The sequence below is a fragment of the Marmota monax genome, unplaced genomic scaffold (genome assembly GCF_021218885.2).
Source record: "Marmota monax isolate L192 unplaced genomic scaffold, Marmota_monax_Labrador192_F-V1.1 WCK01_AAM20220418_F8-fsc00052, whole genome shotgun sequence".
Taxonomy (NCBI): Eukaryota; Metazoa; Chordata; class Mammalia; order Rodentia; family Sciuridae; genus Marmota; species Marmota monax.
The window spans coordinates 3097294-3109831 of NW_026693473.1; the positions used below are offsets into that span (position 1 = coordinate 3097294).

The 12538-nt window shown below is 37.1% G+C and overlaps 1 protein-coding gene across 2 annotated transcripts in view; it reads left to right on the forward strand.

Moving 5' to 3' along the window:
- Slc15a2 (solute carrier family 15 member 2) overlaps positions 1-12538 on the forward strand; it is a 45104-nt gene that overhangs the window by 14282 nt on the left and 18284 nt on the right. For both annotated transcript variants that reach the window (XM_046457991.2, XM_046457990.2), the window contains 11 exons: positions 94-171; positions 5144-5226; positions 5636-5722; positions 5876-5965; positions 6057-6101; positions 7438-7470; positions 8324-8412; positions 9575-9656; positions 10430-10564; positions 11095-11259; positions 11410-11456. In XM_046457991.2, coding sequence (XP_046313947.1) covers positions 94-171; positions 5144-5226; positions 5636-5722; positions 5876-5965; positions 6057-6101; positions 7438-7470; positions 8324-8412; positions 9575-9656; positions 10430-10564; positions 11095-11259; positions 11410-11456 — 934 coding nt within the window. The remainder of the gene's footprint in view (positions 1-93; positions 172-5143; positions 5227-5635; positions 5723-5875; positions 5966-6056; positions 6102-7437; positions 7471-8323; positions 8413-9574; positions 9657-10429; positions 10565-11094; positions 11260-11409; positions 11457-12538) is intronic.

Sequence of the window (12538 nt, forward strand, 5' to 3'; positions counted from 1 at the left end):
TGGTGATGTCTACATCAAGAATAAAATAGAATAAAATATTGAAGAGTCAAGATCCAGAGTTACTTTTAAATTTTTTCCCCCAATTTTCTTCAGGAGATGTGCAGTGTTTTGGAGACGACTGCTACGCATTGGCTTTTGGAGTTCCAGGACTGCTCATGGTAATCGCACTGGGTAAGTACAGCTAGCAATGGAAAGAAACTAAGAATCACTGATGCCTTCAATTGGAAGAGCGTCTTGTAGGCACTTTACACAAACTACTTCATTCACCCTTCATGCTAATGTTCCAGGTAAGTGTTATTGTAGGAGGTTTCCCTTGACTCTGGAGATAAATTATGAATGAAGTCAGAACTCTTTAAAAAAAAAAAGAGGTGCCCACTGTTCCATAACTGATAGGAAGTTTTTAAGAACCCATAAAAAAGTCAGTCTCTGGACCACATGTAGGACCTATCAGGGGTCTGGGAATCTATAAGTTTGAGAGTATCTCAAGTGATTCTAATGTGTAGTCAAGGCTATAAGGAAGGAATGAGATAATTAATCCTCTCACAAACTAATTTATATCAGTTGTTACTTATTTATTTGCTAAATAGATGGAATTTTCAGTTCTGTGGGCCTTTTAAAGCAGTTTCTAGGTTTAACTATATTTGCCCTGTTCTTCAATGTTCCCAAAGACTTTGTTCTTGGAACAAGGAGAATAAGAAGAGGAGAATAAGTACTTGGAAAGTAACACAACTTAGATCAAGTGGCATCCTCTTTACCTTAAAGAACCCTGGAAGAGGAGGAGTATATGTGGGTTACTTAGTTTAGGCGGGCCACAGGGAAACTTGGGCATGATTGTTTCTAATCATTGACCTGGAAACCTGTTCTCACTCTGAGATTCAGGGTGACGCCTCCTCGGAAGATAGCCAGTCCAAACACATAAAGGGCTCCAGAGAGGACAAGGAGTCCAGAGACTCCATGTTCAGTCTGCTCATTTTCTACTGGGATTGAATCAGGGCTGGTAGTGATTCTCAGAGTTCTCAATTCCAAGGAAATGTATTCCAGGAGAGCTATGAGCATACACTCTCTGCTTCCTTCTCCCTTCAATGCCAAATATTTTCTCAAGTATTTTTTGATTTTCCACTGATTAGTACTATAACTCCTTCTCTAGGTCATTGCACAATAAGGAAATTTACATATCAAGTAATTGTGAAGCTCAAAAGAGATGCTGCCAGTGAAATGTTTTATAAATTGAAATGTTACATAAGGGATGTCATTATTAGTTGGCTGCTTTAGTATTCTGAGTGCTATTGATATCTATTATGTGACAGATTTTGTGTTAGGTATTGGGGCCACATTGGTAAATTAGACAACTATACAGTTCACTCTCTGCAGGAAGTTAAATTGTCTAGTAGGGAGTGGAAGACAAATAAGGAAACAGAAATTGACGGTATAGTATGGTCAGTGTCACAACTGAAGAAGGAAAGAGAGAGAGAGAGTTCATAGAAGGGATGGTTGATTAAGACTGAAAGTTGTAAAATGTTTGCCTAAAGAAATTAGTTCTAAGGGAAGACCTCAGGAATGAGCAGCAATTAACCAAAAAATGGAATGTAAGTGATTCAGAAAGAGAACATGATACTTGTAAGACAAGGTGAAAGATAGTATGATATGTTGGAAGGTCTCAAAGGAATTCAGATTACCTGGAGCATAAATGAGAAAGATAAAAAGAAGAAATTGGCAGAAACCAGGCAATGAAGGTTACTTTAAGCAAATGGGAATCAACAAAGAAAAAGGTTTTTAACAGAAGAATGATTGTTAGATTTTTATTTTGCAATGGTGTCTCTGTAATATGGAGAAAGGTTGGGTTTAAGGTGAGGCAAGGATAATATTTATCTTGATTATGGCACTTTGGGCACTCCCTTAAATTTTGTGCTCAAGGCAAGTGCCTTATGCAACTCACTAAGGAGGCCCTGGTAGAATTAACAAGCCTAGGTATGATTAAAGGTGTTAAATAAGGGAGAAGATAAGTCAGTGTTGGATGCAGAGTTCTGGCTCAAACAATTGGGTAGATAGTGAGGTTGTCAAATGAGATAGTCAGGGAGAACAGGCAATGTTGATGAATTTTGTTTGAGATATGCTGCATTTTAGGTGTTCTTGAAACAATTATAATCAACAAATAGTTATTTGGAAATAACGGGTTTAGGACTCTGAGGAATTGTTTGAGCTATAGATATAGACCTGGAGTCATGAGTACATGGATAGCAATTAAATCTTGAGCACAGATAAAGAAGAGATAATTAAAATAAGATAAAAGGAAGTCCTTGGACCAAACCTCAAGGCACACAAGCATATAAAGGACAGGCAAAGAGGAAAATTCTACAAATGAAATTTAGAAGGGATGGCCACAGCGGTAATCCTGCTATACTGAATACAAAGAGGATTTCAAGAAGGGACTTGTTCAGAGTGACAGGTGTTATTGGGTGAGAAGCTAAAAGTGAAAATATCCATATAGCAACAAGGATGTCATTGATATGGTGATATCAGACTGATTGGAGTAATTTGGAAGTGAATAAGGTTTAAAAAGTGAAAACAGCAAGTATTTGTGCTGGAATGTGATTGGAATTCAAGAGATGAGATATTGAGCCCAAATATTATTAGGAAGAATCCAGTATAGAAACAGGTTGAAGATGAAAAAAGAAGGACAGTATCATTGGTACGAAAGCCACATGGAAGAATGAGCTTTAGACAGAGGAGGAACATCACCTTCACCTAAATGGAGGAAGGAAAAGATGCATGTGGACACAGGAATTAATGGATGTGGTGACAGAAAATGGAATTTCCATTGAAGACTTCAGTTTTCTTCGAGTAGTAAGCAACTTCATCTCTTAGAGGGAGGAGATAGTATAGAAACACATTTCTGACTCCTTCAGATAAATGACCTTAAAATTTAAGTGTGACATTATCAAGTTGATTACAAGCCATCCTTTATCATAGGGATCAAGGCCTATCCTAGATCATTCTTAGTTTCATAAGCAGTTTATTTCCCATGCAAAATCTTTCTTTTGTACCTCTTCATCTGACCACTTCATTCTCAGCATTATCATTCTTTTCCTGAACTCTTTATTTCAACAATAAGAAGGTCATGATAGATAATGAATGCTGTTTGAAGAAGCTTTGGGGAAACTGAGAGGACGTTGTAGACAATCTGATTGAAGATGAAGAAATTATGAAGCTAAAGGGAAAAAAGTAAGGTGACTCATGAGTTCTGTTATGTAAGGATATTGGAAAATGTTACTGGTGGCTGAGAAAGCCATCTTTAGCAGAAATGTATTAGAGAGGCATCTTGCTGGAGATGGGAAATTTGTTAAAGGGCAAAATACGTAGAGAGGAACCAAGATGAAATGTTTCCACTGATTTTAATTGAAGCTTAGTAAACTTGAAAAATATGGCACTTACTATTTTATAATCATAAAAATTTCATAATCATAAAATTATTGCCAATAATTCGAAAAATAAAAGGGAAATAAGAAATACAGATGTAGGTTATGGGAAACAGGAGGAGCTTAAGAATAGAAATGCGGACTGGAGTTTTAGCTCAGTGTAGAGAGCTTGCCTAGCATGTGTGAGGCACTGGGTTCGATTCTCAGCACCACATATAAACAAGCAAAAAAGGGTCTATTGACAACTAAGCAATGTTTAAAAAAAGAATACAAATGCTACAGAATATAATTTTGTGTAAGAATGATGAATAATGGTTAGAGCATAATGTACCTAAAGAAGAGTAATGAAACATAAGGTGAGAAGCAGTAGGTTGAGGGAAAAAAAAAATCTTTGCCAGTTACTCTTCCATAGGAGATTAATAACCAGAATATATAAAAAATTTTTAAAAATCAAAAAAACTAATAATTTAATAAATGAGCAAAAGATCTAAATAGACTTTTCTCAAAATAAAAAATATAATTGGCCAACAAATATATGGAAATTTAAAAAGATATGCAAATAAAAAATACACTAAGATTTTATCTCACCACAGTTAGAATGGCAATTAGCAAAAATACAAGTAATGTTAATTGCTGGTGAGGATGTGTGGGGGTGAGGTGTCGGATATTCATGCATTGTTGGTGGAAAGAGAAACTACTGAAGCCTGAAATGGAGCTAACTATGTTATGTGCATTTATGAATATGTCAATATGAACCCCACTATTATGTATAACTTTAATGCAATAATACAAACATTAAAAAAAAAAATAGTAGGCTGAGGTGTCCTTTGAGGCCAGGAGCCATGCCTTTCACCTGTATTCCTGGTAGTATCTAGTACAGTGTATGATGCTTTATGTAGTTGAGAGCATGGATTTTTGAATCAGAATGGTCTCGGGTGAAAAAAAATCCTGACAATTTTTAGTTGTATAACTTTACACATGGTACTTTTTTTGTTTACTGTGGTTTGGTTTGGTTTGGTTTGGTTTGGTTTAGTGATACTAGGGACCAAACCCAGGGCTTTGCACATTCTTGGCAAGTGCACTACCTCTGAGCTACATCTGCAGCTCAAGTTGGTTAATTTTTTAATCTTTGATTTATTTGTGTATAAGATAATGATATGTATATTTTGTCAGGTTAAATCAGTTGATGTATGTAAAATGCTTAATAATTTACATGTTCAAATAACCTTTCATATGGTAGGTTAATAATGAATTTGAGAGAATCTTTCCTGCTAGGAATTCAGGTAGATTCTGGAAAGAAAGTTTTAATTTGGCATCAGATTTAAAAAGGAAGAGATCAGAGGATAAAAAACAAGTTAGTGGCCATTTCAAAATCAAGGGTAGAAAGTTGGAAAGTCTGTACAAGGGGTGGGAGCAATGGTAACCTAAATGGGGCCAATGGACAGTACATTGAAGAAAGGGGATCTATGAAAGTTGGTAACATCAGATATGAGGACGGAGAAAGAAGAATGAGAAGCCAAAGATGACTTACATCTCTGTGACTACATGAAAGTATCAATAGATACAAGTTGACTATTTTATCTCTTCTTGGCTTGTAATTTTTATAACATCAAAGTCAGGAAGTGTAATCTCTTTATGAGATTTGCCCATCACTCCTACAGTTCAGCATGGATGCACCGAGTATACCAAATGACATGCTAAGAACATTGTTTGTGTATCAATTGCAGTTGTGTTTGCAATGGGAAGCAAAATGTACAAAAAACCACCTCCTGAAGGAAACATAGTGGCTCAAGTTATGAAATGTATCTGGGTAAGTACCTACCTTTTGCAATCAAAAGAATAAAGGGATGCTATGCTGAGTGTATATACCTTTGAAAATGGCCTTTTATTTTTCTCTGTGATCTCTGTTCTACATGCATGGTTTTTGACAAGCTGAGACTAATTGATTTTCCTCCATATCTTTACTTAGCCATTAAATAAAAAATAGCATAATCATTTTTGAAATTGGCAAAAATATTCTGATATGTAGTTATGTAGATGTTAATGGGAAAAAATATAAATTTATATCTTAAGTATTCTGAAATTCAATGTCTAATGAGATCAAAGAGTTAGAATAGGTCACAAAAGGTATGTGTGTGAGAGGGAAAAGAAAAAAGAATTGGAAAAGGCAAAGAATGGTTTATCTTTTTCTCTCACTTGATATCTATGCTCTGCCCTAGTTTGCTATTTCCAACCGCTTCAAGAACCGTTCTGGGGATATTCCAAAGCGACAGCACTGGCTGGACTGGGCCTCTGAGAAGTACCCAGTAAGTGAACACTGCAGAAGTCTCCCTGCTCTATGGGGTCTTCCAAATACATCTTCTCCTGTGTATTTGACTCTTTTCTCTTTCTGCTTTTGGGCACTTCTGTTCTAAGTGGAACTTCTGGCAATTCTGCCCATTCTTTCTTCCTCCCTGCAGAAGCGTCTCATTATGGATGTGAAGGCACTGACTAGGATACTGTTCCTTTATATTCCATTGCCCATGTTCTGGGCTCTTTTGGACCAGCAGGTAAGAATAGTCCTTTTGAAAGCTACTCCTTCTTCCACTACTTTACTCCCGTAGAATAGAAATTTAACTTATTAACATTTGTCTGCCCCAGGGCTCACGATGGACCCTGCAAGCCACCAAGATGAATGGGAATTTGGTGAGTAGAAGAGATTTTTGAGAGAGGTTTATTTTTTTCATAATCCATATTGAAGAAAATTTAATTTATTTGTGTTTTTGCCTAAAAATCAATACAGTATCATTTTAGAGGTGTATGTAGCCTAGGCATTAAGCAGACAATGAAATAAAAACCAGAACTTTATCTTTAGAAATCAGGAACATAAGGATGAGAAATAAGTATACCAGGATGTAGCTAGATACTGGGATATCAAATGAAGTGATACAGACCTGGGGTGGAGATTTTCTTCTAGCTAATCCTAGAACATAAGCAGGGACAGGTTTGATTGGTGTTATTACACAACTGGTTCCATCTCTCAGGCATGACCCAGCAGGGGACCTGTGAGAGGTAGAACATTTTGTATAAGGATATGGAAAGAATGGCAAAGTTTTAAATATTCTTTTCTCTTTTTCCAATTGCTGTTCTTCAGTTCACTCAAAGTATCATCCCTGCTCTCAACTGTTCTACTTCCTAGGTTATGATATTATAGTTCTGAAGAAGACAGACAGGGTGGGGTGATGCCAGAGTCATATTAGCCAGTCTGTTTGAAGCCAGCCTGCTAAATATAATCTTACCTCTCCCTTTCTCTAGTAGTCCAAGATTAACCATGGTGGTCCTCTTGTTGACCCTCTGGAGAACAACTTTGGAAGCACTGTGTCAGTGGGAGTCCTCACCCTAAGAACAATGTCTTTTCCTTTTCATTATTACCACTTACAACTGCAGTTGCTGAAATTAATAAAAACACACCAACTCTATTTTCTCCAAAATCTAAGGAAAGTATAGTATAGGTTGAGCATCCCTAACCCCAAAATCCATAATCTAAATCCCTTCAAAATCCTAGACTTTTTGAGTGTTGACGTGACGCCACAAGTGGAAAATTCCAACCGTGAAACTTTATTTCATGCATACCATTATTATGAGTATTGTGTGAAATTATCTTTGGCCATGTGTATGAGAAAAATGTAAAATATGAATGAATTTCATGGTTAGGGTCTCATCCCCAAGATATTTCATTATATATATATATATATATGCAAATATTCCAAAGTGCAAAACATTTCTAATCCCAAGCATTTCAGGTATACTCAACATGTACACAGAAAAGAATATTCTCCCTTAGGCCCATCAGCCTTCACCAAATGTAGCCAGAAGCCATTCCAAGTCTGCTTTCAGTCCCAAACAGGCAAGATAGTGGTCGTCAACCAAAGATCTGATGAATTTTCTTTTAAATGCTTTTGCCTGCTAATTAGCAAGATTATTCATCTGGACTTTTCTTGTCTTCTGCACCGTCTCACTACCATTTATTATAATGTTTCAGGGATTTTTTGTGCTTCAGCCGGACCAGATGCAGGTAGGAGACTTCCCTGTAGGCATGTGGATGTGTTTCTTTCCTCATCTATCCCTCTACCTGCAGTATTAGGATTAACAGCTGTAATCTGATGCATTTCTTCTTATATACTGAGGAGGAACAACTGCAAAGATGATAAAATTCTTTTTAAACTTTAAATATTAGGAAAGTAGTTGCCTCCCAATTCCAGGGAGAGTGAGCTTGTCCCCACCACAGGTAAAGTATAATCATTGGATTTCTTTTTTGTTAAGGCAGTGGGTAATGGAAACATTGCCAAAGAGAGTATAAGCCTTTGTTGTGTGGGCAATGAAATCAGAATCTGTTGATGACTCCCAGTTCCCTTTTAAGCCTCTTGTTCAACAATACCTACTTCTTTCTTCTCTCCTTCCTTTCCCTTGACTATGTCATATTCCCTTTGAGCTATAAAACTAAGCTATGAAAATAAGTCATAGTAGGGGCTGGGGTTATGACTCAGTGGTGGAGTGCTTGCCTAGCATATATGAGGCACTGGGTTCAATCGTAGCACCACATAACAATAAACAAAATAAAATTATTGTGTCCATCTACAACTAAAAATTTAAAAAAAAAATTTTTTTTAAAGTAACAGTAGGAAAGGAGAACTCTAAATTTGATTGGCCGAAAAACACACTCAGAGAGAAATTAGCCCCTTGGGATATTTGGAAGGTACTATACAAGGAAAATAGTCTTGGGTATAAAGGGCTGAGAAATGTGGACTCGTTCCATATGTACTAAGGTGAAGTGTATGTGGATGAGAGTGCAAGCATGCGAATACCAGCATGTGCTCACACTTATGAGAGAACACTTGTAGCTAATCTTTTTTTACCATGCATTGCAGGTACTAAATCCCTTTTTGGTTCTTGTCTGCATCCCATTGTTTGACCTTGTTATTTATCCTCTGATTTCCAAGTGTGGAATTAACTTCTCGTAAGTGCTCACTATACCTTGTATTAACTGCAAACTGATTCAATCTTTGCTCACTTTGATACAGATTCAATACCTGTATGTTTCTACTTAATTATGTCTGGGTTTGGTTTATTGTTTTTGCTTCTATTTTTCCTCATTGAATTATGTGCCTATTAATATTGAAGAGTGAGAGTTAGGTGTAATCAATGAGAGTCAAAGCCTTCACTAGGAATGTAAGTGTGTGATATTGAAGGGGTGGGTCCAGGCTTTATTAAAAGTCAAAAGTATATGAGGGTAGGCTCCTAAACCAACTTGTTGCTTTGTCCTTGAATGTTGCTTCTTCAAAGAAGCCCAAAGTTTTTGATGATAATTAATTCCTTTAAATTTACCATTGTCCCTGTGAAACAAGCGGGGGACAGGGTTGGGCAGAGGATAGAATTATTCCCAATTACTCCTTCTCTCCTATTTTAGAAGTTATTCTTTGTAATAGAAGTTATTCTTTGTAATATTTTCCAGAGGAGGGTTTCAAGTCTCCTTTTAAAATTATTATTATTATTATTTTGTTTTATTATTATTATTATTTTACCACATTCAAATGGCCTATCATTTATTTACTCACCACTCACTGAACAGACATCAGGCAGTTCAGGACCAAGTGCTATGCAAATGTAAATCAAGCACAGGTTTTCCCATCCAGGGGTTTACTAAATATTAAGGGAGCTAGAGCACATGTGAGAATAACGATTACATAGGTAAATTACGTTAAATTCTCTAGGAAGGGAAGATGAAAATGGTAGAAAGGTGTAGAAAAGGAGAGAGTCCTTCCAGTCACCAGGGTCAAAAAAGGCTTCTGAAGAAGAAAATAAATTAAACCATGTACAGGACCTGATATATGGTAAATGTTCAACAAATCTGGTTGTATTGCTGTTATTTTTGATATTATGACATAATGGATTGGAAAATCATAAGTCAAGGTAGAGGTGGGAAAAGGTGGTACAATTACAAAGAGATGTGCCTCTAGTAAAAGAAGGGGGAGAAGATGTATTAATAAGAGTTCTGGGAAAGGCTTTGAAAAGTAATTGGTACTAAATCAGGAAAGGTCTTTAATGATAGGCTAAGGAGTTTGGAATTCTTACTGTAGAGTCTAAAGGATAGAACAATTCTCTCTCCCTTTTGTCTGCAGATCACTCAGGAAAATGGCAGTTGGTATGATCCTAGCATGCCTGGCATTTGCAGTTGCAGCAGTGATAGAAATAAAAATAAATGTGAGTTCAACAAATCTTAAGCTCCAGGAGGGCAGGACCATATCTGTCTTGTTCACTGTACTGACTTGTTCACTCTTGATTCCCTGGGACCTAGCACAGTATTTGTTTTGTAGGAAGTGCATGATAAGTATGCATGATAGGTAAATAGATACGGATGCAAAATGAGGCCCAACTTTTGCATGAATGATTCGGAATTTATTTTCAGGGAATTCCCAAACACTAATATCCAAGATATCTAGCCATCTGTTTAGGGAACACAGGCTTTTGTGATGCCTTTCCAAATACTTAATAGATTATTGTTGGCAGTCAAATAGCCATTAATGGGGAGTGAAGTGTAAGGTCACGACTGAGTTGAAAAACACGTAGTTTGTTTCCTGGCATTGGTGCCTGCTTCATTGAACTGTTTCCCCCTTCAAGTTACCATTAGGGTTTTCTAAACCGAACACTTCTTTTTTTTTTTGGGGGGGGGTGCCGGGGATTGAACCCAGGGGCACTTAACCACTGAGCCACATCCCCAGCCCTATTTTGTATTTTATTTAGAGACAGGGTCTCACTGAGTTGCTTAGGGCCTCACTTTTGCTGAGGCTGGCTTTGAATTTGCAATCCTCCTACCTCATCCTTCCAAATTACAAGTGCCAAATGCTCTTCAGAGGGAGAAAACCATGTCCTTTTGACTACATAGGTTAGGTTGTCAGAGCAGGACCAAGTTATGTGTTATCATGTTCCGGGAGGGTTATTTGTTGGTGATTCTAATATATGTTATTTGTTTTAAGGGAATGGCCCCACCCCAGCCAGGTTCACAAGAAATCTACCTACAAATCTTGAATCTGGCAGATGATGAAGTGAAAGTGACAGTGCTGGGAAATGGAAATCATTCTCTGTTGATAGAGTCCATCAAATCCTTTCAGGTGAGTTATGAACCTGAATGAATCAGAAGCTTTATGTACTGTATTGACCTTGATTTTTTTTCCTTAACATGAATTGTATCATAAACATTTCCTGTGTTCTTAGATAATTTATGACAACATGATTTTAATGAGTATATAATATTTCATCCTATATATATATATATAGTTAATTTAAATATTTTCCTATAGACATTCAAGTTTTTATTATTATATATAATCCTATAATGAACACCCTTAATCATGAATCTTTATGAATGCCTCTATTTCCTATGGTACATTCCTAGAACTAACTAATTCAAAGAAAGAAATTATTAGTATCTGATGAGGTCATTCACCCTGAGATGCTATGAAATTGCAGTATCCAAGCTGGGTTAGTGGGCTCGGACTGTAGCTCAGTGGTAGATAGCTTGCCTAGCATATGTAAGGCCCTGGGTTTAATTCCCAGCGATTCCCAAAACAAAAAGTAAAACATACGAAAACATTTTCAAGCTGGGATAGAAGGTGAGTGTAACAGGTACTTCATTCTACAGAAAACAACAAATTATTCCAAACTGCACCTGAAAACAAAAAGCCAGGATTTCCACTTCCATCTGAAGTATCATAATTTGTCTGTCTATACTGAGCATTCGGTGGAGGAGAAGAACTGGTACAGTCTGATCGTTCATGAGAATGGGAAAAGTGTCTCCAGCATGATGGTAAGTTGAGGAATTGCCCATGTTCCAAGTTGCCATCTCAAAGTAGGATGGCTGGCTCATCCATATCAAGGATCTGTCTGCTGATTCAATGTTCTGATCATCGGTTCCCTTTATCAGCTGTTACTGATTTTTTACTTTCCTCTATTCTAGGTAAAGGATATAGAAAACAAAACAACAAATGGGATGACAGCCATCAGGTTTGGATATCAGGCAGACCCCAGGCCACACCATTTTCTTGAATCTGGGGGTCTCTTCTTATCATTGGGGCTTCAGATGAAGAGGCCTCATTTGACTTGTTCTGAACAGGGATTGTCTCTCCTAGAAGGTCAGGGACACTGGTGTCTGAAAGCATCTTCCAGGGCAGTGAGAGGGAGCTAGGCTTGCTTTCTCATGTGGAATTAAAAAATGACACTCTCTCCATATGCCTGTTCTGCTCCACTGCAAATATTTTTCTCCTGTATTTTATCCATTTATCTTGACCTCAAGAAAATAACTAAGTACTTTCTTTCTGTGGCCATGAGAGAGAAATTTAGAAATAAGCAAGTAATCTTCCCTTCAAAGTTGGTAATTGGATATCTGTTGTTTAAATTATTGTAAATCTATAGTGGCATCGTGGTGTCGTTCACATTTTAAGTCAAAAGATTTGATTTTGAATCTAGACAAAGCTGAAGCAAGGGATAGATACAGAGATGCAGCACCAAAGAGGTCACCTGCTGTCTGTGGTAGGAATTAGACACGAGAGAGATACACGTGCCTGTGCCTCCAAGATGAGGTAGCTGTTGTTAAGAAGAGTGTTGTACAGAAGTTTTGATGAAAAATCTGAATTTCACTGAAGGATGGAACAATCATAATAACTTGCTTTTGAATATGCTTCAGGAAAAGCAAACAGCTCAAAATAAATAAGGCAAGAATGAGGCCAGAAAGCCAGAGAGCTGAGTCTTACAAGAGGGTGGGTAATTTTTAGATCAGCGCAGGATGATCTATAGTTCAGGAATCAAGCTGTAAGACTCTGAGGAAACTGCCCTTCTTTTCCCGTGGCAGAGACCAAGGCAAAAGCTATCAAAACAGAAATGTACCAAAAACCCATTTCAAGGAATTAATCTAGGGACCTAGGTTCAGAAGACTAGAAAGTTGGTTCTGGAAGGGTTCAACGTTTCTGGAGACTAGAAAACAATAACAAATTACTATGCACTAAGATCTAAGTTTTTCATGAGTCAAATTGGACTTCATTCATGATAGGGTAAGATGTCACTTTTATGTAAATACTTTTATATTTAGT